Genomic DNA, 26,373 nt, shown 5'->3' with positions numbered 1-26,373 from the left:
GAAAGAAAAATAGCTTCAGAAAAATTGAGTCAGAAAATAGGGAGGGGGATACTGAGAAAAGGGAACAGAGGAGAAAGGAACAGAATGGAATGCAATATAGCACTTGTATAATTTAAAATTGCCTTTAAATCCAAAATCTATTTAAAACTTAGTTGTGCTGTCACTGTGTACATGCAATACCCACAGTCCTTGCATCCCAAATGCAAATCCAGTGATATAAACTAATGTTATCCCATTCCAGTTCTACAGGAGCAGAAAGGGCTTCATGAAGGCAGTTTAGGTAGTGAGAGAAAGGCAGACATAGTATTTTCTTCCACTGAAAGCATTAAGTTCACTAGAAGAAAAAAATGCAGCATCTGTAACATATACAAAGTACATATAACTTACAAAGTGTGTCTGAAAGTGAACTGATACCATATATAAATTAGTTGCTTATCATCCTTCTTTGAGCATAAACCCATTCTATCATTGTATGCTCCCAAGGGAACTAAAATCTTGTAGAAATTGACACCTAAGCAAAAATCTTAAATGAGGCATATTGATTAAATAATTGCCAGATCTAGAAACATAATGGAGAGAAGTGCATCTTTATGAAAACAATCTGAAATCTGAAAAAGTTTTTGAACAACCTGAAGTAGTTTGTGAACAAACAAGAGTACAGAGGTAAGTAATAGGCCTTCCAAAAGCATTTTTTCCCTGACTACAGTTGTCAAAAAAGCATCCAGGACTTTATAAGAAAAGATCTATTTTCTTTCCTCTTCATGTTTTTATACTGCAATTTTTTAAATCTGCAATTGGGGAAGTAAAAATGTTTGATGGAAACAGTCCAGAAGTTACTAGTACTGGGAAAGGGACAAATTCAATTAAAATAAAATCAAAGTTCCAGTATGACTGGACAGTTTCAAGTGTTTTGAAAATCAATGTTTTGTCTTAGTATTACGATCTCAAATAAGTCTCTTCTGACCTTCACTTGCTCACATGTGACAAAACCTAGCTGAAGTACTTCTTGTACATCTGAAAGACACCTAGAAATATAACTATGATGGGAACCTAAGAACCAGAATAAAGCAGAATTCACTTTAGGGTCAACTTCTTCTTTGGTTATGACAAACACAGTCCTCAAGTGAGAGGAAAAAAAAGTGTGGGCCTTTTATGGCTATCAGTGAAGATAATCTCCTAAATACGGCCTGCTCTGAATTACTCTATAAGGCACTACTGACTATAAGACAGTTTAACCTACCAATTTATTAAAATAGGCAAATCCTCCAAACAGAAATCCCTGTGCAACAAACTGACCACAGATGTGGTCAGGCTGCCTCCTGGAATTGCCTGTGCCCAGGGCCAGGTCAGCTTTTCCTAAAGTCAGCACTAGGTGTGACTGTACAGCATCACAGAAAGTTAGATCTTAAAAGATCATACAGGCTACCTGAGCAAATATCACTGAAAATATCTGCTACACACTTAGGAAAGTAGATGGTCATGGTACTTTAACATTTAGAATATAGCTTACATGGATTTGTTCCCATATATCAAGGCAATACCTGGGAGCCCAAGGGTGGACAAGACCCCCATATGCAGTTATACAGACACAGCACAAAATGGTGGACCCTGGCTGAGGAAACTTAAAATCTGAGGATGGTGTTTCTGTGAGTTATGTGTAAACTTTTTTATCTACTAGTTGCATGATGCAGTGAATTCATTAGGTATTCAGGTAGATAACTGGGCAGTTGCTCTAGGTCAACCAGACATGAAGCAGCTCCGATCCTGAAACAATTACTGTGGTGCGGAGATGCTATTAAATGAGGTCTGATTCAAAGCTAGAGATATGTGATTACAAGGCTTCTGGATCAGAGCTGTCTTTCCCTCAGGCAGTTCGGAGCACAGGGGAAGTGGCCATGCAGTTGTCTGTATTTCTTTATGCAGATATGTTCTGCAGATGTTTGTTTCAAGTTTCAAATGCTTTTTAAAATTTTCTTTGGGGAGCAGGTTAGGGTAACCTAAAAACCCCCAGAGCTTGGAAAAATACTGGGTGGTTGGGAATCTTGTTAAGCGTGATAAAATTGCATGTTACTTCAAGTTGACTAAAAATCTATTAGGTCAAAGTAAAAAACTCTATAAAGAAAACATAGCCTTGAGACTGATTTCATGCTATCCAGCACCTACTATCTATTTGAAAATGGGTGTAAAGTTCATGGTGCACAGTTAGCACTGATCACTTACTATGTACAATTGTAGGTAACTTCATGCATTGTAGGGCAATACCTCTATAGTGAGTCTGCAAGGTAATGGCTTGATCTTGTGCCTTGTACTATCAATGGCAAGGTTTTCAGTGCCTTCAGTCATTTAGGATCCAGACACTAGAATGACATCTGGTAAAACCCAGTCTGACTGTATGAACCTAGATTCCCAAAGCGATTCTTCAGCAGTTCCTTAGAAATCCCATTGCCTTAACACTATGCTGCAGCACATTTTATCCCAACACTGTTTGGATGTATGCTTCATGTCATCCAGAAGCATGGATTCTTTTAATGTATACTGTTTTCAGGGCAATCACACTGACACAAAAAGAAAAGGAACCACTTAAAACACGGTTTTGACATTGAGCTAATCAGCACTGTCTGGGATTGATTATTCTTCATACAAAAATGAACTGAAAGGCACAAATCTTGTGAACATGACTTCATAAGCATTTTGCATATAGAATTCCCTTTGACAAACACCCCTCTGGTGGCACAAAGAGCTCATCTTTCCCCTTTGCACATTAACTGGTGAAATATGCCAAAGACGGTGTAGCTCAATTAGAAATGAGTTATAAGACCACCTTAAAATTAAGCTAATTTAAATTTGCCTTTATGTGAAAAGAATGGCCTTGCTTTCTACAATCAATTGTAAATTGTATCGAATGATCCAATATTTCCTACAGCCATAAATTATGTGGATGCTGTGTGCAAGCTGTGTAAATGAGTCTGTAAGACTCCAGTGCAAATGCTGAAAAGAAAAGAACTCCCCGTGTTTGTGGAAGATCTCATGTAGCAACAGTCTAAATCTGCCTTTCTCTCAAATGGAGAGTATCCAAAAGTTAAACCATCTGCTGGGGGCTATATTCAGGATTAAGCACCCAGCCTGTCAGCCAATAGGCATGATTGATTCTTAATTTTAGGACACAAAAATGTTAATGTGATATATATTTTTTCTTATGCTGTTTGTGAACATTTCCCTTTTAAACCTGAGCCCTCTTAGAACTAATGAGATCAGCATGGTTTGTTATACCGAAGTACTTGTTCTACCTGCAGACACCTGCAACTATTTTCCCTCTATATTGCGTGTCCAGAAAGAAACTTTTAAAAAAAATGGAAAAATGTTGGGAAAAAATTTTTGCACAGGAGATGGAACTGTCAAAGAACATGCAAATCTGAGTTAGCTTCTTTTCAGGTGTAAACAGGTTCTTCTAATGCAGCCTGACTTACATTTACACACCTGGGCTATTATGTACCTCTCAAAGATTGCCACAGTAAACTTTTCAGTTTTAGGAATGTTAAAAAATTTCTGCTTCTTAACCAGCCATACTTTTAACTTTATTTGCTTGGAAAAAAAAAAAAAAACTCATACTTTTGTTCTAGGAACAAGTGATTCTGAAATAATAAAGGCTTTCTGTCTCTCCAGAGGTTCTTAGGTCCTTATTGCTTTTGGATGACGGTCACCTTCTGTTTAGATTTGCTGGGTGCATTTATCCTGGCTGACAGGCCTTCTGATACCTGTAGAGTTGACTGCAGGGTTGTGTGTGCAGGCAAGCTATATGGATTCTTAACAAAACACGTTGTTTACATGGTCTGTCCCTAACCAGGGACTGTGCTGTTTTCTTTCTTTTGTTTAAGTAATCACCACAATGACTCATTAGACTAAATGACCTTATACTGCTGATAACAACCGGACTGAAGGAGTATTGACCACAAATACCAACCCTGATATTTGTCATTCTCTCTTTGTGGAGCTTTCCAGAGGACACTCCATTTCCAGCTACATAAGTATCAGATCTGCACTGATGTGACTGAGTGCAGCTGTGATTGACTGATGTACAGGCCAATGATGACCTTGTCAAAGCCAGTGCTCACACTTCTGCTCACCAAATATCTGTGTTTTTCTTGTCATAAGCGAGAACTAGATGAGTGGAGACGATTTAGCAGCTGATCAAAGCAGGACCCTGACTGAAATATATGCTTTGACTTCTCCTCTCAGGGAGCCTATGTCTCTTCATTAATCGCTAGGAAGCCCTGGGAGACCAGCCAGGTACCTAAGCAACTGAAACTGGAGAATTTAAAATCCAGCCTCCCCATCATGAGTCAGATGAATTACTGGGGCCTCCATCCTGCTGGCTGATTTTTTGTGGGTGAACTCCTGAAAAATTACTATTATTTGCTACTGTGTATGGTGATGTTGTGTGATTAAGTTCTATTTAAAAACCATTTTAAAGGTGTTTTGTGCAGTTAGAGCTACCACTGCTTACCTATTACTAATATAGCATTATAGTAATGTAGGCCTCCCTGTAGGCACAGTGACTGAAGAAGAAACTGCTTCAGGCTGACTGATATGAGTAAGCAGTGATGGAGCATTTTGCATGGGAGCAAAATGCAGCATGTGTGTGTGTATGTGTGGGGTTTTTTTTCTCAAAGGAATATATAAAATCAGGTATCCAAGATATCTATACAAAGGCTTGTTTCCTGTTCATTATTCAAAACACAGCATTTGCTACAGGCTATTTTTAATATGGTGTAAATTAACTTTCACCATTTGCTTACACCTATAACCAAGACCAATCATAAAGATAGTTTCTAAAGATATTTGATGAGAAAACCACTACAGATAGCTACTAAAAGAGCACATGCCCTCTATAGTTCTCAGTTGAGAGAGCTAAGTTACACCACATGTATACATATAGAAATATATACAAGGAAATGCTACATTAAATAAAAAGTGGCAAAAAGGAGTTATTGAAAAGTCAGAACTCTTTGAGAAGTTTAATCCTATGATTCAGTTCTAAAAGGCAAGTAAAATTATTGATGTGCATTGTGCAAAATGCAGAAATACTCAACAAATGTTTCTCTCCCCTAGCTGGAAAGAAACAAGATTACACATTTCTCATGCATTAATGATGGAGTAGTTTGCAGCCCATTAGTAACTGTGGAGGATGTTAAACAACATCTACTAGAAATAAACATTTTTAAGTCAGTAAGCTAGATAACTAGCACCCAAAAGTCCCTTAAAGATTTGCTTAAGGAAATGTCTGGTATGCCAATGCTGGTTTTTAATAAATCCTGGACTAGTGAGGAAAGTCTAGAAAAGTAGAAAAGAGCTAACATTGATTCAACATTAAAAAGAAGGACATAAAGGAAGGCCTGAGTAATTATGCTGCTTTGACATCAGGCCCAGACAGAATAATAGGAAACAGGGCATGCAATTTAGTTAATAGAGTGAATGGATGGGAATTAAATTCATCTTTTTCAGTAAAGCTCTGGTTTCTTTAGATGGAGGATTTTAAACTAAACTGTTGCCATTTTTAAACAAAATTCCAAGTTTGCTTGGTAAAGGTAACTGAACAGGTAAAACAGTGTAATTCATAGGATGTTTAAGTCTTACCTTGGCAATCTGCTAGGCATTGCCACTGTTCAGTGCATCACACATTAAAACAGTTCATGACCAAGTTTCACAACAGTTTTAAAAAGTAATTGACAAATCAGAACCATTTTTCCCTGGAGACTCATTCTGCCCTTATCATGCCTCATGCTATTCAGCAGTTTTGCAAATGATCTGGGAGTAAATATGAAACTACTTGTGCTAAAGCTAGCAGGCAAATAAATGTTTGCTGGAATAATGCAGAGGAATCAGAATAAGTAATAAGTTGATTGTATTCCAGCAAGACACATTTTAATACAGCTAAATAGAGGACATACAGGGAAGAAGGCGGCATGATGACAACACCTTCTGACTGAGGAACAGCAAAGAAAATTTTATATGGAAATGTTACTTTAGCTGTCCTAATAAAAAGACAGTACTTCTCCCTGTATCTTATCTTGCTCATATCCTTAACTAAATCAGGACTGCAAAGCTGCAATGCCTGTACGAGCAGAAACACGCAGAAGGTACAGGTCATGCTGGAGATAAAGTTTCACATGAACACCTAGTGTGATACATATGTCCTTGGATACATTTATTTGGAGTATTGAGCAGGACAAGAGAGATGATGGCACCTCTGTGAACTGTGTTGGTGTGGCCGATATTATGATACTACACACAGTCCTGCGATGGAATTTGTCTCACTTAATCACACACGCTCACAGCGTAGACTTCTGCATGTGTTAATCTCTAGATGTCTTTCATAGTTAAAGGAAATGAGTTCATTTAAGGTGATGCTCTTTTCATTATAAAAGGCATCCTAAAATAGCTTGAAGATGGCTGGCTGTGGCACACCATAGGTGCTTCTTCTTAGGTTAAATGAATCCCATCTGTGGTGTCAGATACTTTAAAAAATACTGAGAAACTGCAGAGCATGCAAAGTTATTCCAAGCTGCCTGAGAATCATGTACAAGAAGAATCCACATTTGTTTATGTTATCAGAAAACTGAAAAATGACTTCTTAGAATAAAGAAGAAACAGAATAACAAAAGTATAAATTGGTGGTAGCTAAATGGGGAGCAAACTACTAAGGGGAAACGGAGAACTCTCCTGTCTGAAGAACAATTGGGTATCTTCTTAGAATACACGGTTTAGCTGAAGACAAGATAGAGTACAGTGATGTATGAGTGAAAAGCGATGGCCTGTGTTGTACTGATTAGACTGGATGATCTAATGATCTCTTGTGATCTTAACCTTGACAAGACAATGAGCTGCTCAGTTTACCTGCAGGAAAGATAAGGTTCTGATGTAGAAATGCTCTCAGTATAAGAATGGAGGCATGCTTATTGGCAAATAAAGTTAGTTAAGACAAGCTGCAAACCTGTGATTTAAAGTTTATTACATGTTAGTTAATAGCATTTGGTTCTTTCCACAGAGTTAAACTTCACAGCTTTTTGTGGGTCTGCTTAATGCTAAAGCACAAACAGGGCTTTATTATGGGGTGGGGACCATACAGAAGAAAAAATATTTATTATACAAGTCTTTTAGAATGCAGGTGGAAGACAAGTAATAATAAAAGGCAGATAACTCCCATGTTGGCCTGTCTTAACTAAATAGTTATGACTAGCAACCCCTTGCCTATATCCTGGAAATGTTTGGTTAAAGATAAGAAGTCTTTTGTGTTGTTAATGCATCAAATAATGTATTACCAAGGCACAGCTTTGTCAAGTGCGCCTAGATAGCTACAGCTCTACCTCTTCAGGCTTGCCTTATGCTGCAGGACAGTATGTGTATGTCCATGCAGACCTCCATACTGGGCTGAAGTTTGCTCCTGTTAGTTCTCCAACCTTAAAATGGGGCAGTTCAATTGAGTTGGTTGCTTTACTGGTAAACAAATCTCCTAAGGATCAGCTCTTTCTAAGAAACTGCAGCAAGCTGTGTTCATAACCACAAAGCTCAATAAGGTAGTAAGAAAATGTATGGTGGGTAGAAAAAATGATCAGAAAAGATTTGCAGAAGTATGTTTGGCTTTGTTAACTTCATCACATACACATGCAGGGCCCTGTAAAATATGCAACAGATTAGGAACTGCACACAGAAAGTAACATCAACATAGAGTGAGCCACTTACCACTATTGCTTCCTAGAAACATGAACAGAACTCTGGTAATAGGGAATGAACATTTCAGCAGTGAGTAAAAAGACCAGAAGAAAACTTATCTGAATGTGATGCATACATTAATTTACCCTTAACTCACTGCTGCTTCTGATGCATGTCTAGTTCAGAATTCACAGCACAACTCTCAATTTTTTTTACTTCTTCTAAATTAACCAATGCCACTCTAAAATATGCAGTTGAATGTTGATGAAAGAGCTAGTAAGAAAATAAAAATCTCCAAAAGCAAGTTGCATTGTCCTCCAGCTTCTACAATTTTTTCCCAGCCCTTGGTCTTGTACTCTTGATTTTCTTACATGGAGTAAGTATCAACCATTGTTTTGCTAGCCTGAGTAAGCTACCCTCTTTGCTTCATTCTGTCCCCCTTCAGACCATGTTAGTCCTTTTCTGCAGCTATGCTATATAGAGTTTTTCTTGCATGTGAACGCCCATGGCTCTACCCAGCACTCCTGATGCTAAGAGGTTGCCGGATGATAGAGACCTGATCATGGATATGATAGAGCTCACTAGCCAGGGTTGATGCTGTACACTGTGTAGATACACTAAGAGAGAGCAGCTCTTCTTCGAAGAGCTTACAATAGACATATAGCTGAGATGGACAAAAGGTGTGATGAGAGATGGAAGGTCTTGCTTCACTAGGGTGAGGTAAGAAGCTGAGGGCTGATATTAAAAAATACTTAAGGGTCTCAAGTAGATTTGTAGTAAGAGTTTAAAAAATGCTGTAGCTGATTAGGCACTTAAATCTTGGTGATGGCACTAGAAGCTGGGTTCCTTAACTGTCAACTGCAAATCCACAGCTTCAGGTTAGCAGCAACCCAGGAAGTCTCTGAGGTAGCAGAATGAGGCAGTGGATTCCTCACAGTTTCTGCGATTTTCACCAGTTGCCTTGTCCTACTAGTTTGGAGATGACAGAGCCACACATTATAAACCAGAGAGAAGTGTAACACCAAGTGAATTAACTCCTTAAAACATAAGCTCCTCCCTGTCGGGGAAACCTCCTCCTGAAAGCCTCCGTGCTGTGATGGTGCAAATAGGTGGCAAAAAGCCAGGTTCTAGGCTAGGTAGTTTATTTCCTAGGCACAAACATGACCCATTTCTCTAGAAAGAGATATTAATACCCCCTCTTATGATGGGGCCAGCATCTATCAACTCCATCAATGTTAGTTTTAAAAACCTTTACAAACCATCACTAGCTCGCCAGGATTGCTCCTGAATTTTCAGGAAAAATTGCTGTGTGATCTGGCATTTCCAAATTCATATTCAGTTGGACATATATTTGAAGTACCTAAAGTAGTTTGAAAGGGAGGAGGGGAAGGAAACTCCATCTTATTAATACAGTGCTAACATATTGTTAAAAAAAGTGAGCATGCCAATTATTAATGCAACATTTACAAAAGTCTTTGCAGCTTTTATCCAAACTGTATCCCTGTCCAGCTAGTGAGAATGCTGTAACCTCCCACCCAAACATGCCCCTCTAACCCTTACTAATTCCTACATTTTTCTCATTCCTCTGCTGTAATGTTAGTTTGCTTACTAAGTGTGGGTACCTAACTTGAGGTCCAGCTGCTACTGTTTGTGAGCCAATCCATAGGACTGTGCATATTTTTGAAACACTGAGGCTGCTGTTTCCATGTAAAAAGTAAAAGCCTTTCCCTGATAATGGTCAACCAGCTGGCTGACCAGTTTTTGCATATGCACAGTCAAGGTCTATTGTTCTTCATTTTGCAGTGTTCTGAGAGATTCACCACTGAGTAGTGTCCCGAAAGAAAAACTTACCATCTCTTAATTGATTCACTCAGAATTCTCAGGAACCCTTAAATTCTTCATGCTCATCTCATCAGATCTTAAAAGAAAACAAGAGTAGAAGATGTATTACTCTCTGACCTAAAGAGATTTATTAAAGATATTTTATGCAGGATTTAAATAGATGTTTATAAAGCAAGATAAACTTTGAAAACAGTAACTTTGTATGTTACTACAGATAACTATGGATAAATACATAAGGAAAAATAAATGTGATGAACTGTGGTATGAAATAGTCTAGCTTTTGTTTAAGCTGAGTTTTAATGTCTTAAAAAGACATTTATGTTGTGGTATGTTTCCTGGACTGAATATCTATGTTATATAAAGGCTACTGAAGTGCTCCCTTCCCCCTTCTGTTTATAGCCTTTTTAGTTTAGATCAATCATCATCCATCTGAACATGAAAAAACACTTCTGATATTTTTCCCTCAGTGTTTTCTCTATCTGCGGCAATCAATAAAAGAAATAAAAAAAATATAAAAAGAAGAAATCAATGAAATTTTATCAAGCATGAAATGGCGTTTTAACAAAACAAGGGGTTTTGCTGAAGTAATGTTTCAGTAAGGAAGGAAATACCATTGACTTTATTACAGCTGCCTAATGTTTTCCACGAACTGCAGAAAATAATTCATTGTATCTTAGTGACCTACAATAACAGCTGACTGCTTGCACTTGATGGAAATGTGATTTGTGCCTACTAAAAATTAACTATTTAACTTCATATTCTTCTCTCTGGTAACTCATTAGTTTCCTTTGCATTCTGTTTTGAACTGCTTCCTGAGGTGTGAACACCAGTAAACACAAACACCAATTGCTATGCAATGTTCTTCCATGGAAGAAGAAAAATACAGGCAGACTGCACGTTTCTGTGAGCTGTAAAACCCATGCTGGGCTTTAAAAGACTGCACTTAGATGAAGCCCCTTCTTTTTAACAGTCATTTTATCTCAAAGGTTCAAAACATAATAAATATAAAGGAACATTTCTGACAGTTGCACATGTGTAGACACATGCATACACATGCACAATCAGCAGAAAGTTTCAGGGTGAGAATGTTAGAGAAGATGCAAAACTAGTAAAGGTTCAGGGCGGGACTGGATGAAGTGACATTGTAAAGGGAAAAGTAATAATTTGTCTAAGTAGTGTGGAGAAAAATGAGTGGGGATAAGGCAGGAAGAATGGGAACAAAATCTTTGTCTATTGAGACTTGTTAGAAGATTTACTCCCACCGTTGTTGCTGCCTCTGAGAAACAGGAGATGGATGCAAGCTGTCCTCCTGCAACTGACTTTGCTGGAAGTCCGACAGATTTCATATTTGCCATGTAATACCACCCCTTCATTACACAACTTACAGAATATGTTTTGTCCTTACTAATAGCACCAAGATATTGTACACACATCTGTGATGATAATACTGTACATATACACAGTATCTATCCACATAGTGTAAAACTGTATATGTAGGTACATCACATATACAATATCTATGAACATATACATCTACCTTGCATGTATATGCAACTGCTAATGGATAGCTGTGCTGTTTACTAGGGAAGGAGAATTTGGCCAGGGATCATGAGCAAATTTTACTTTAATAGAAGGTGACCTGGGATCCTTCATGTCCATTCAGAATAAACAAGAATGAACATTTCACCTTCAAATTTGACCAGTAGTGTATGCCCCCATAATTTGTATGAAAAATAGATATGAAAAAGAGATATATCTACTTTGATTTTTACTATATATCGCACATAAAGCGGACTTTCTTCACACTTGAAAAGCAGCTGTATGTCTTTGAAGTGCGCTGCTTTTTTTTTTTCTAGTCTTACTAGTTCAAATTAAGATAACTAGCATGAATCCAGCATTACTTCCACTGAAGTAATGCAACTACACAGAGATAAAACTAGTGCAGGGAGACCCTGGAGTCTCCATTCTACCATTCCACACTGGTGGGATTTTGTTTTATTCTTTCAAATTTGTGAATGGAAGGACCACTTCACATTACTGAGGTGAAACAAGACTGTAAGCAAGGAAGTGTTAAGATATTACTGAAGATCAGCCCTTTTAAACTGGTTGAACCACTGTATTGTTAAGATTCTATAGAAGTCTAGACCTCCATTTTATATGCTAGTCAGAAAATGTCATAGTGAACACTACAGTGGGTCTCATCAGCAAAGAAATTGTTTTGCAACTCACTCATGGCATGATGTCATGTCACTGAAACATGAATATCAGTTCCTTAGAGGTTTATGTTTAAAATATTAAGTAGGCCTGCTTATGAGATGAGCTCCCTTAATATCAGAAGCCAGGAGAACATGCCTGTTATTTAATCCTACCCTTTCTCTATAACATCTATAACATCTCTATAACTTCTTCACTTCATTTCCCACCTGCTGCTTAACATACTGGACCCATGTGTCACTTGCCTCTATGCATGTCAAGATGCAACTGGGCTCAAAGAATAGTTGAAATATCGAAGTGAGAAGGAACCTGTGGTTGTCGAACCACAACAAGCTTATATAATGAAAAGTTTGACTCTTCTGTCACTGGGACGTCATTCAACAAAGTTCCCTGAGATTGTTCGGTGTTTTGTTGGGCTTTTTATTTGTTTTATCCTTCCTGTCAAAGGGAAATGATTGGGTAATCAATTGGCACAGCCAACAAGCAGACTTAATGCCCCCATGAGTACCTTTGTATTGAGTTCACTTTTACCTGGTGAAAAGAAGCTTCCATTCGTATAGACCTACATTCTTCCTTACCAGGAATTTAAACGAATGAAGAGAAAACACATGATGTAAACCTTGATAAACAGCTTTCAGAATGATGGCCATATTCTTAAATAGTGAAAAGATTGCCATTTTACTAGACCTTTTCCCTCTTCTACCAATGCTTGTACTGATTCATATGACTCTATTTTTTTTCTCCAGGTTAAACATCAGGAGAGGAACTCTCAGAATGAGGTCTTAGAGACTCCTAACCAAATGTTACCATACTGCAGAATTTTATATTCTAATGTTGTTATTAAAAAAATGCCTTACTGGAAAAAGCCCACTGAGAAATCTGCACAAAGATTACTTAGAATGCCAGTAGATAACGGTGCTCCCAGTGGCACCAATGCCATCAGGAATGACAGCACTGAAGTAAATATAGTTACAAGACATAGCTGTATCAGTGCTAAGGCAGAAAAGAATGATTTCCATAATCTTTGGTTATATGTTCGCACAGTAGTATTTAAAGAATACAACATAAAGTCATAAGTATTTTTTTTCCCCAAAGGACATCTTCCAGATGAGCATGTAGTAATATCTATCTTGTACACTTTTTCATTCCTGTGTATGCATACATTGTCCAAAAATGTACTGGATGTGTTGTCTTCTACTGTCAGCATAATTGTTGTTAAATACAGTTCAGAAGATGAGATGGTTAACTGCGCAATTTCTCAGGTTACAGGCATTCTTAAATACAACCTGGGAAGCTGAGAAATTACCCTTCACTGAATTTACCCTTGTGCACACCAAATCAAGAGGTGTAAAATTAATCCCTGTAGTGTTGTAGACATTTAGAAGTATTTCAGTCAATGGTTGCAATTCAGTCTCAGCTTGGTGTTTCAGTATCTGATACATCAACATTTTCTTACTGTAGCTTCTTAACAGAAGTTGGGTATGTTTCTCTAGTGGAGTTAGATGCATGTAACTGCAGCTATGTCAATTACTCTACCATGGGTGTGTAGCAAAACACTCCTCCAGTGTTCTGCTTGGCATGTCTTTAGTGAGCTGCCAGCTTTCCAGACAAATGTGGAAGTCTAGAGGGTACTGTAAGAGAGAAACCACAGTGGAATGCTACCATGAAAGAGTTAAGATTGGAAGCCCTACAAAATATAAAACATTAATAATTATACTACAAAAAGCTACTCAGTAAATAACATATGGTAATAAACTGTATTTTTGCATGCTACCCTAATTGATCTTCTGTGGAAATATAGTCTTCTCTCATACTTGTTAAATATATCCAGACAATGAGACCACTTGCTTGCCAGGTGGATTTTCCTTTTTTTTTTTTTTTTTTTTAAATCTTGTGAAATAGTAGAGATAAATCCATGCCGAGATCACCACCCTAATTGCTGAAGAGAGTGATGCAAGTCATGCACTGTGATGCCTGTCAATCCATGCACTCAGTCCTCCACAATGAATACAGGCAAATGGGGCATCTCTTTTTTCAACATGCTAAAAGGACTCAGTGTATGTATCTTGCTAGGAGCTGGTGCAGGCAAGCAGTTCCTGGAACGGTGAGACAGCTCATCTGTAAATTGCTTTTGCTTCAGTTCCACAGCTGCAAGAGCAGCAAGCGCTGGAGCCAGATGAGTCCAGAGAAGAGACTTCACTAAAGGCTGGCCAGAAAGCCAAGCCACAGGCAGAGACACTGGTACATAAAATGCATTCCAGTGGTTGGCATCTGGGCCCTGCAGCTGCCAAGCACACCCAGTGTGTGGCCATGGGTGTTGGCTTCAATACTAGAACACTTTGAGGAGGAGGCCAACAACCAGTAACCAGAGAAGACAGCGCCAAGTTACTACAGAAATTACATTCATGTGCCAATTTGCTTGCTATTTCAAAAGACAAAATTTTATCTCATAAGTATTGTTTTGAACATACCCACATGACAGTTAACAGAAATATGCTGATATTTGCTAGTGGGGGGAGGGGTAAAATACTTACATAAGTGAAACGATGCTCCTTGGGGCACTGGTTAACAAAACAAAACCATACCCATTATACTATTCCTTAATTAGTGCACGAGTTTCCTTAGAGACCACAGCTCTGTTGGGGGACACAAGTCTGGTGTATTTCTTTCCAAGAGACAGTGTGGGGAGAGTTATATAAAACAAAGATAGAGGCGAAATGAAAGATATGCAACAAGGCTGAGCAAGCTTCAGCTCCAAAGACAGGCTTTGTGCACTATTAATGTGTAAGCACATTAGAGCATCATGTAAAACCAGAAAGGTTGTATTAAACCTTTAGAACATAATAGAACTGAAGACATGGTTTAAAGTATAGTATGTCTAATGGGATGCATGCTACACAGTTGTAAACTATCAGGCTGTATATCCATCTCTCTTCACTGGAGATTATGTCACAACAGATGATTACATTTAATAATGTAATTATTTAATTACATTTAATAATGTATATGGGGTCAATGTATAAGCAGAATCTTTGCCTCCCTCCTGGGACAGTTACCTTTAAAAAATAAAAGCCCTTAGGTACTGAAAATACTTGAGCTGTGGTAGCAAAAACTTCACACAGGCTAATTTACCAATCAGATCACATGTTAATTAGCCAAAGGGATTATTGTTTTAAACACAGCGTTCATTTATCTTTGAGTGAGGCTTGAGCATGTTGCTCCTGCACAATTCTGCAGTCCCTGTCTCCCCAAGCCCAAAAGCAATGCTGGAGTGCAGTGCTACTCTGAAGGAGAGCTCTCTCAAAATGTGAGGGTAAGATCCCATCTCAATGCCCCTCTAAGACCTCCCACCAAATCTCACTTCACAGCATCTGCAAATTCAGTTAAGAATCTGAATGTCAATCAATGGTTTTCTCTGGCTCAGTAATCATTCACAATAATGATTTGGTTATTGAAACTTCAGCACCAGTTCTGCTGAAGATTTACAGGCCAGAATGGAATCCAGCTCTCTGGCCTTTAATTATCCGAGCTCTATAGTGCCAAAAAAACCTAGAAAAAAATATCAAAAGCCACTGAATTAGGCACTATAACTTTACAAGCTCTTGGGACATATTAATTGTGAAAGACAACATGGCCAATTGAAATAAAAAAATCCTAAGTTTCTATCATATATGGACTTGAATAAATAAAAACAAAACAAGAAACCTCAAATTGCACCAGAAACCTGTCAACAATCTACTCTCATAATCTTCTTCTGAGATCTCGGCTTTTGAATGCCTATCTCATTCAGACTATAAATTAGTGGTGAACTCTTCAGCAGTTAAAATGGCAAGATGTAATAATCATCCTAGTTAATAGGAATGTTTTCTTAACTCAGTTAAAGACTGCAAAGTGAGAAACAACTACCTTAAATCCTCATTTAACTCAATAATTATTTTGCCTCTGAACATAGCTGTTGCATATTAAGTGTTTGGGTTTAATCCCTTTGTTATAACCAAAAATTTACTTACCAAATTACCATGTTCATGTCAATATAAAAAATATTGTATGTGTATCACAGCAGAGCCTGTGAATTCAAATGGTAATGAGATCTTTTCTTTTCTTTTCTGTTTCTGTGTTACTGGACTAGATTGTGCTGTACTGGGGCTTCTTAACAGTTTGATGTCTGTGGAACAGATGGCTGAACAGAATGAGTTACTGATGCAGATGCAAAGTTAACACAGAACCATCTCCAGGCAGTGATAATAGAGATGGATGGCTCTGGGAGGGAAAGTTCACACATCGATGTGTCTTATCAGCACACTGTAGATCCTAAGTCCTTGACATTTCAGATTGTTCTCAAGAAAGATGACTTCTCTTTGCTATTATGCTCATTTTGTTTCTTTTGATACTTGCCTTTTCATGACAACTGCAGGCTGAAGAAATTTAACGATAAAGATTAGTTGTATTTTCTTGTTCTGTAGAAAGCCTACTTGCAATACTTGTTACAAACAGCTTGACTAGGCAGGACTTTAAAACGCCATTTTGTTTCTCCTTTTAACAAGACTCCCATTCCTGCCCTGTCTTTGCCTTCTACTTGGCCTTTTGGGAGAGTACGTCCATATACCAACATGTAACTCCCAAATGATCCCTGTGGCCACACTGATCATCATTGTCCTGAAATCTCCTATACACTGATGCCAACAGGAGCTTTACCAAGGATCTCAGTTGTTGTTTCTTACATTCCTCTGCTGTGCAGTCCACTCGTCAGTCTATCATGAGGTGGTAACTCATGCAACATGGCATTCATAGCATTGAGCATGTTTGAGGTATTTTTTGTAACTCTTCCTATGTCTTGTTTCATTGGAGAATCCGCATCCCATCATATGCATAAACTGGATCCATCTTGACTGCTTGAACTAAACCAGTTAGTTTGTGCTCTTTTCTCATTTCCCTGAGTTACAAGACTCAAATACAGAAACTATCACTGAAGAAGGTGGGAAGCTAGCACAAGGACAGGTCTTCTTTATTCCCTTCTTTCTCACTCCTTCTCATTATCATCATTATTAATTCATAACTGTTACTGTATTCTTTGCTATTGCAACTTTTTCCTTCAGTGTCCCATCTTCTGCAAAGCTAGACCTCTCCCAATGCAGCCATAGCTGCACTGAAGCTGGTGCTACAATTTGGCTCAGCAAGAAGTGATGGAGCCCTAAGCTCCTCTCAGGGAACACAGCTGCTGAGTAGGAAAGAACACATTTTTCATTCTGAGCTTTTAAGCAACAGCCAGGAACAAGCAAGTGACTATGAAGAGGAAGTCAGAAGTTGTCTTGTGACAGGTTACATAAACTGAAGCTTTGTGGTTCCAATAGGCAAAGGGAAACCAGAAAAAGCTTTCTGCAGCAAAGAGTGCTCAAATTAAAGCAATATGGATTTGTCACAGCCAACACTCCCCTCACTGGAGGGTGAGTTGTGCTTCTAGCTGGGATCAACCCAAAGTGAGAAACTCCCCATGGTGCTGGGTCTTCTTGGTCCCCTTGGGTAAGGGTAAATCCTTCCAGCCACTCTCCTCCCGTCTTTTTCACTCAGGATGCATTAACTCTTGCCACACTGCCACCAGGATAGGGCCCTGTCCAAAGCATCCCAGCTTGGGTGTTTTGTGGTTAAACAAAATCCAGGTCGCTCATTGCAGCCCCATCAGTCTCTGGTCCTTCTACTCAGCATCTGCCAAAACGGTGGCAGCGATGGAGAGGGCCTGCCACTGCCCTGGCACAGGTGACATCCTCAGACAGGCCCACTCTCAGTCCCCTCATGACACCGCTGGTGGTTACCCTCACGTGGGTTTGAGATGAAGGAGCGCGGTGGTTGGGAAGGGGAAGGCCCTGTCCCACTCGGGATGGATTTTGCTTGTGGTTGCTCTTGTGCAGCTTCTGGAGCAATTTCCCCACAGCTGTGGGACTTCGCCTGAGGTGGCCCCCCCGCCACACGTGGATGGCATTTTCCTTATCCCTTTCACGCAGCACGAGTGATCTCTTGCTGAGCTGACCGGAGCGCTTCTCTCTCACTCCGCTGGCGTCAGCGGAGGCAGCGGCGCCTTCCCCTTGGCCTCTGGCGGTTCGACGGGACACGCGTGACGGTGGCGGAGGAGTGCGGCCCACGCACAGCCCCCGCGGGCCGCGGCGGGCGGCGCAGCGCGAAGGGCGCGGAGCAACAGCGCCGCCTGCTGGCCCTCGCCCGCCCTGCCGCCGAGAGCCTGAGGCGCGGGCGGGCCGCAGCTCCCCCGCGGCTCCCGCCCTCCTGCCATTTTGTGTCCGGAGCTGACACAGGCCGGGAGCGCTCGTTTCTTTTCCCTTTTTCTCTCCTGTGGCTAAAAATTAAGTATCCGTGGCTTTTTTTTTTTTTTTTTTGTGGAAACACAGGTCACTGCACGTACCAAAAGCCCCCAGGTTCATCTCTCGTACAGCACCCGTATGGGTGAAGTGTGTGGCAGCTGCTGGTGGGGAATGGCCTCTTCCTCAGGGCCTTCCTCCCACAGCCTTCCCTGCGCTGGGGGCTGCTCCTGGCCTGCCCAGCACTGGGGTCTCATCAGGGTTTCACTGTTGCTGCATTATTATGTGAATGATCTTGGTTGCTCCTGCCACACAAGACTGCATCATTACCTGCCTCATCGGCTCTGTAGATAAGCCCAGCTCTCATTTGTGATGAAATTCCTTCTGCCTTGTTTTCCTATTCCATAGATATTTTAGTTTATTTCAGCCCTGAGTCTTTTAAGTCTTGTACATATTTGTGTGAGAAAAATACCCAACAACCCAGAAATAAATGTAAGTGTATATTTGCTCTGTAGAAAGCCTTGTGCCACACCATTTCAGTTTGAAATAAAAGTGTGAAGCATGAGTAATAGAGATACTGCTCCTTCCACCAGACAGAGGCAGGAGGAGGACTGGACAGCAGGAGTGTGTTAAATTTTAACAGGCAAATATTAAGTTATTCTTACATCTTTACTATGAGTACATATGAATATTTTCCATTTTACAGACAGAGATATTGGCATAAAATTGCTTACCTTATGTCACATGAAGACTAAATGACAGACTTGAGATTTCAGTTCAGGCATTACCAGATAACGCGTGTGGTGCATGCAGCTGCCCACCTCAGATTTATGAAAAGAGGTATTTTCCTATTGAGTAGATATTCATTATAAAGAAATATCAATAAAAAGGATCATATTTTTTACTCGTATCATATACTTTGACAGAGTAAAAGAGTGGCAGTTACTGCCACTGTTCCTATCCTAAATCTTAGCAGCTATGCTCCAGCAGTTTGTTTCCCCTAAGATCTCCTTAGTGGAAATTTTCCTTTCTGTTACTAGTTGTGAAGCCCTCTCTATGTCCTGTGCTTCTAGCTCTGATTTTAGACAGAGAAGGATCTTCAGCACTCTTAAATTCCACCCCCTAAACTGATTTTTGCAGGCCTTGCCCTCCTCCAGGAGAGGAATCCTCGGTTCCTGTTCCTACACAGAAGTTCACAGTCCACAAATGCTGCTTGGGTGCAGCAGGGACCCTAGCTGCTCCATCAGCACAGTGGAGGGAGCTGGTGAGATAGCATCACGGTGGTTTGTAAAAGTCACACAGCTTCTTGGTTGGGCGTCCCTGCCTCTCCTCCTTCCTGCAGACCTGGTTTTGGCTCCTGTACAACCAGGTTGTATCAGGTTGTCTCCTCCAGGTTTCTAGACTCAGCACTGACAGTGCAGGGCTGAGCTTTTAGCTTTGACTTGGCCCATCACAGCCCAGACCTGCAGCTTCTGGGGCTGTCATCTGTGTATAGGCTCTGCTGTTATAACCTAAATTTGCATATGCCCATATATGAACGGCAGTCTTTTCAGGCCTTGCAGCTTGATAAAATTAGGCTTGTGCAGACAAATTTCCCCTCACATACACCTTTTTTCTCCTGTCAGAGTAAACCCTTTTTTAAACACCACTCCAAAGAATTCCTGAGCGTGCTGGAAAAAGCTGGTAGAGTTGTTTAACACGGGCAATACAACATATTTTTTTCTTGACCTCACACTTGGAAGCTACTGAGCCCTTTGGCTTTAATTAACACAAAATACGTCTGAGGCAGATATTTGGCATGGGAGAGCTTAGTTTTCAAAATACAAAGATTAATGAAGTTATGAGCCATGAAAAAAATGGTCTTACAAAGTAATAGAAAATAGGAAATACTTGTAAAAAGCAATTCTGTCAGCCTTTGTGTGTGATACATGTCATCAAATACAGTTCCACAGTGTGCAATTGAGGATGTTATCAAATATATGTATTTATTAATGAGCTACTGCTGATAAAAATACAATTTTATAACAAACAGCCTGATATATACAAATAATAAAAATTTGTGTTTCTGTAAACTCACACAGGGATATAGTGCGGTGTCTAGCATGTAATACACTGTGCCAGATCCCAAGGGTTATTAGTAAATGTACACGCCTTGTGGGCAAACCAGTCTCAACTTGGGGAGTTTCACTTAATTTATTGCCAATTAACCTAAACGTTTAATTACTGATTAGGGTATTGAGAAACCAAGAAGACAAACAACTAAGCAAATACTTAGGGAAATGCCTTTCTTCCCCTTTCAGCTTCAGTCCAACTCCTCTCCTTCCCCCTGCCGAGCCACAACTCCCCTTGTTTTCACCTCTGCTCAGTCCTTCCCAACCCCCCTGCCAAGGCGTCAGGCCTGCAGTGGAGGAGGTCGGTCTCAGTGTGTAGTGGTTTATTTTTGCCACTCCTTGCTTCTGATCCTTTTCTTCTGCTTCTCCGCTGCTCCTTCCTTCTTGTTTCTTCAGCACCGGCGTGGGTTGCCCATGGGCTGCAGTCCCTCAAGGGTATCCCAGCCCTGATGTGGGTCACCCCTTTCCAGAAGTGTGTCTCCAGCCATGCCCCAACAATGTCCCCTTCCACATGTCTCCAACAGCATCTCCTCCACCATTTCTCCTGCCTGTCACAGCTCCCACTCTTTCTTAAACTTGTCGGATCGCCAGGGGCTCCCCTGAATGGCGGAGGTTTGGTGGGCGACAGGGTGCTCACACCAGTGCTGGAGCCGGCTGGAATTAGCTGCGACCGGCCCAGGGCAAATCATGGCCTCCTGCCACGGGGCACCTTGCAGCCGCCCGCCGCTGCACCCTGCCGGGTGTGCCCAGTGCACCCTATACAGCTCAGCTGAGCTTGAGCACATAGAAATACTTGCAGTTCTTAAGAGGTGTGACTCACTGAGATGAGATTCTGTCCTCCCACAAGATGTACAGCTCATCTATTAAGACAGGCCCATATACAAATGCATTACATTATTCAAGGATGTACAATATCAACAGAGAAAAAATGCTGCTTTGCAAATGAATGGCCTTTTACATTACCCGTGTGCCAAGATGACGCCAGGTACAATGGAGCATCAGCAAATGTTACATGATACATGTTTTCTAACATACATTCCTTGTTCTTACATTACTTACACAAGAGTGTGAAAATCGTGGTGAGACATTCTTCATTACAAGCAATGGCAAAAAAGCTAGCAAGATAGTAGTGTTCTTAAAAGTGATGGTATTTAAAGGTAACATTTTCAAAATATTCTTTTTTAGATTTTTTTTTTTTGAATGATTTCTCATGTTGTTATCAACCAAAGAACTCTGAGTAGTAGTGACCAGTCTACAGGACTAACTCCACCAACATTTCAGTTTGACTGTCCAAACAGCAGTTATGACAGTCGAGACACAATTCTGCATGGGACTGAAAGACTAAAATAGTGAGGAAGGAAATATAACGGACAGCCTGAGGTTGTCATTTGCAATTGTTGACCAAAAAAAAAAAACCAAACCAAAAACCAGTTAAAGGATAATTTTGCCTGAAAAAGCCTTGTAGCTGAGAAACTGCAATACCTATTGTTTTAATTACAGACTTTGTGTGTTGTATGCCAGGAGACCAGCAATGGAAAAACCAAGGTAGAAAGACACTCTTTTTATGTTTGGGCCATTTTTCAGTAGGTATGAGGGAACAGGCTGCACTGGTACCCTAAAGTTTTCATTGCTGCCACAGTCTACATAGATAACCTTACCCTTCGCTCATACATGCTAAGGAAGCAGAAGATCTTGGACAGCCTGTTCCTTCCAGATATTTCCACTCTGTCAAAGGGAATTCAGTTTCTGTTCTGAAAGTGAACTAAAAAGCTGATCTGTTTTTCCTTTGTGAACACATCTCTTCAGGCCACTGCCTTTCGCTGGATAGAAAAGAGCCAGAGGCTGCCTGGAACAATGCAGGGTTCCACAGAGCTCTTTGAAAACCTCACTTAAGTGTCTAAAAAAAGTTTCCCTTTTCCTGGAATCTTCATTTAGTTGTTTTCTATTTTGGGGCCAGAACAACAAGGAGGCTAGGAAGAAAGCCTCTACACATGGTGAAGTTGGTTCCACTTCTACAGAATGCTTAGAAGCAGACTTCTTAGCACCTTAGAAGGACATAACTTAGCAGATTTAGGTTTAATGCAGTTCAGAAAACATTTGCCAAAATCAAATTCTGTTTGTCTTTCAGAGTTGCTTGTGCACACTCCTCACACCAAAAGCATATGCCTCTACTACGTCTTCTATTTCTCTGTCAGCATTTCTGTGATTTCTGTGGAGGTACTCCAAAATGCCAGAAAATGAGCCTGCTTTGGAAGCCTCTGCAGTGTCCCTCTATGCTTCTATACATTGAGACATGGGCCACTTTGAGATCTGTTTACTTTTCAGTTGCTCAAAACTGAAATCACAAAATATGTCTGTGTATTTGGTAAAATGTTTTGAACCTTCTCATACAATTTTGCTTCTGAAATTTGTTTTTCATTGGTTTGTGTTTTGAAAAACACAAAGTAGTCTTCAAAAAAGTCAAACGCCCTTTTCAACTGTGATCACAAATTACATAAAAAGCTGGAATAATGTTCAAGAACCTTGAACATTTCAGTCTCTGTGTTAGGGTTATCTGCATTCAAAATACTATTTCCTGATAGATACTTTGTCATATTTTTTCTACACTGTAAGTCTTTTTTGCTGAAAAAATGAACATGCCAAAGGATGTCAATAACATAAAGACCAGTCTCTACCTCTCCCTGATAACCAGCTGTATTTTATGTTTGAAATTTTCTTTTAAGCTTTTGATGCTGCAAATATTGTTCATATTGTCTAAATTTTCAGCTTGCCACTGAGATTCTCTGAAAGCCTGTGAGGCATTATCAGCAAGCTCTAGCAAGTATTTTAGTTCCTCAGCTATCAGGACTGCACTCTTTGCTTTGCACTCTACATGGTATCTTAGCTTACTTCTAAAGACTTGACCTAGAGTATCTGATATGTATGAATTGTGTTGTGCTCTTTGGCTGCTTTGGCCCAGTATAATGCAGAGTCAAATTTCCTTTCTTTAATGTAGAAGAATATTGCTAAGGCTTGGTAAATGTAACCATTTTGCTCAAATCTAGTGGATGCTTGTTTTAACACATATTCCACGTTAGCACACTTCTCTGCCGTATGAATGGCTTCAGTTAAGGGGGAAACCATGTGTCTGACTCATTGCCATGTTCCTTGTGCTGTCTAGTAATCAGCGGGGTTTGTATATCATGAATAAGTTTGTCTTGCTTTAACAAAGTCTCATAAAATAAATCTTCTTTCAATAACTGCAATGTAATTTCACTTTTAGGCAAGTCATAGGTTAGTTTCAATTCTGTTAGGCAGTGAGATGGTATCAATGGGTGAATGATATGAAGACCTTTGTAACTCATGTATTCATGTACCTGATCATATATTAGAATATTGGAACAAATTCCCATCTTTTCTATTAATTTATCTTTACTGCAGCCAATCTCTTGAGAATTAATTCCTAAGAATTCTTCACATAGATATATTGAAACTGTAGATGTTCTTACATGTGAGTTTAACAGTGTTAGATAGCAAACAAGTTGTGCTAGTTTAGAGGCAGTAGCCAAGTTATGCAAGGTACTTTTTACCACTTATTCTATGTACTGTGGATCAAAGTTTTTCTTCATAATCATAAATAAATAGAAATTGTCAGGATTTGGATGCACCTTTACAATATATTTTCATTTCTGATCAAAGGCCCTTTGCCCTTTTTCAGAAAGCATATGTTTTAAAGAAATGCTGTTCAATAAATTGATTGTTGAACTTTCATCAGGATTCTGAGATCTCATACAGTTTAGAATGATCACTAAAGGAGTTATATACCGAATGCATTTGTCTGTTATAGCTGCCTGAATTACTTTCTGCAGAAAAGAGACGTTTTCTTGCTCTTCAAAATCATCCATGAGAAGTAACACTGGTAAATAGCCTGTGTCATTGTTTGCTCCACAGGTGAGTAAAGTTGTCAGCTGTGTTCCAAAATCACTTGGTTTGTTTTTCAGAACAGCACATCTGAATCGCTTCCGGAGGTCCCAAAGGATATGCATAGCTAATGTTGTCCCCCCACAGGACGGGTGGTAATAAAGGTTGATAATTTTTACAGGTGATTGATTAGCACTGTTAAAAGAAGACACAATTAGATGTTCAAGCTTTTCATAACTGTCCCTTCTGATAAAATCTCAAGTATAATTTTCAGAAGAAAAATAGAAATTCCACCATGATACTTTACCACCTTGATAAAAAACTTCTTCCCGCTCTTTCAGAAAATTTGTAAATTTATCTGCATCCTTCTCTATTCCTGTGTCTTTGCATTCATTTTCACAAAGTATTTCCAATGCTGCCATGGAGTCTTCTTTAGAAGAACGGTAGAATGACCAACAGAGGGCAGAAGTCTTTCAGAAAACTGTGTCACTGATTTTAATTTTATGATGGTACCATTTACCATTTGCAGGGTTAAATTAGAAACACATTTGTTTCAAAGTGCTTCCTCACTAAGGCGTCTAGCATGCAGAACATCTTTTGATCACTGGTATGGACCTGCACCAATGCAAATTAGACCATGTATTCTAGTCCTTTTAATTCTTGGTAAAATGTCATAAAAGCCTCAGTAAGGGCATCCGTTGAATCTTCCACTGTGGAAAGCAAAAGAAACACCATTAAAAACTTTCCACTCTGCTTTACATCTTTGTGTGAAATAAATGAAATAATTTTTCTGACAAGCAGTTCTGTCTTGTGATGAAGTGGGATCTAGTGGTAGTTCATTATTGCCTTTGAAGTCTAATCCACCATTGCAGAAAATCCAGTTGGTGTCCTGATGTAGTTTCAGCTTTTCAGCTTGTTCAGAAACTAAACCCACCTTGTTTCATGATGATCTGGGAAGTAAAGTTTGGCATTTCAATTTTTTCTTTAAGTCTTGAACACACCATTCATTTCTGATTCAAAATCAAAGTCAAGCACAGCAAACCATTTTATTTCCTGTAAAAAGTCTAAATGTGAAGTTTGACTTGGGTGGCATCTGGTGATACCAAAATGTAGTAGTCATAATAAGAGCTATCTAGTGAGTCCCTGTTACCTGTGAGTAGACTAACTAGCTTTAGTCCTTCATTTATTGACTTCTTTTGCTTTAACTTGTATTCTTCCTCTGCTCTTTTATGAGAATCTGCTAAAGATGTCAAGATGCCTTTAAAAGTTTCAAATTCTTTTGTATTTTGAATACTTTTGGAACTAGCTCCATACTGGACGAAGACAGCTTTTTTCCAACTCTTACTCTTATATTTGTATGTGTTGGTACAGAAATATTTTGTATCACAGCTGCAGTGTTTGGGAACCACATCTATTTCAATGACAAACATATGTGGTGGAGTTCGATTTTGTAATAATACTTCCACAAATCTAAGTTCTTTAATGCAAGCTTTTGCAACGCTGGTGTATTGCTCATTAAAGTACTTTCCAATTAATTTATTCAAAAGGTCAACGTATGCTTCTTTCTTGGAAACTTTTATTCCTTTAATTTCCCCACGTAGATTGTCACATACTCCAAAATGAATAGTGCCATTTGTGCGGGAGTTCATACAGGCTGCAGCAAATCTAGAGACTTCATTGCTAAATTTCATCATGATATCCTCTTCTAGTGCCTTCTCTGTGTTGGTAAGTAATTTGAATTCATGTGCTGGATCGATGAGATTGAATGGCCTTGTTTCAAGGACATTAAGAATATTATACCGTGTGTATAGTGTACCATCACTGAAATTATCAAAAGGACATGGCATACACATCTTTCCAGTTGGGTGCTGGCTGTTTGACAGTGGCTTCCCTGATACATTCTCTTTGTCAGCTGACTTCATTGCTTTTTTGTGTTCTATGGGCTCTGTCTTAGAATCCTGCAGTATACTGAAATTAAATGACCCATATTTCTTCTGGCACTCTTTCTTTGCAATTTCTTCATCTTATCGTTCTCTATCAAGACTCTATTCACTGTCTTCTTGTTCCACAGCCTGGCATGAACCTTAAGCTAGAATGTCATGGTGTTTCAGGAAATATATTATTTGAGGAGCAGGCCCATGAGGTATGCCTGTTTCCACAAAATCTGCTTTAGGCATCAGTTTCAAAGTAAAACCAGTCACATCTTGGTTAAACAGGATTTCTGCATATTTCTGGTTAATCTTAACAGCTTCAGTTGCCCATTGTTTGACTTCCTCTTTTGTCCATTG

The 26,373-nt window shown here is 39.5% G+C and overlaps 1 protein-coding gene and 1 pseudogene across 1 annotated transcript; both read right to left on the bottom strand.

Moving 5' to 3' along the window:
* Window positions 1–19,299: 19,299 nt before the first annotated feature.
* On the bottom strand, window positions 19,300–24,507 carry LOC128138658 (sterile alpha motif domain-containing protein 9-like; annotated as a pseudogene).
* A 430-nt stretch (window positions 24,508–24,937) lies between these two features.
* On the bottom strand, window positions 24,938–26,142 carry LOC128148379 (sterile alpha motif domain-containing protein 9-like). The gene has a single exon (XM_052802152.1). It carries the CDS (start codon window positions 26,005–26,007, stop codon window positions 25,150–25,152), a length of 858 nt encoding a protein of 285 aa, XP_052658112.1. The 5' UTR covers window positions 26,008–26,142; the 3' UTR covers window positions 24,938–25,149.
* Window positions 26,143–26,373: the final 231 nt, after the last annotated feature.

Source organism: Harpia harpyja, chromosome 1 (genome assembly GCF_026419915.1).
Source record: "Harpia harpyja isolate bHarHar1 chromosome 1, bHarHar1 primary haplotype, whole genome shotgun sequence".
NCBI lineage: Eukaryota > Metazoa > Chordata > Aves > Accipitriformes > Accipitridae > Harpia > Harpia harpyja.
Note: the sequence above shows the minus strand (reverse complement) of the source record. Positions and strands in the feature narration are given on the sequence as shown.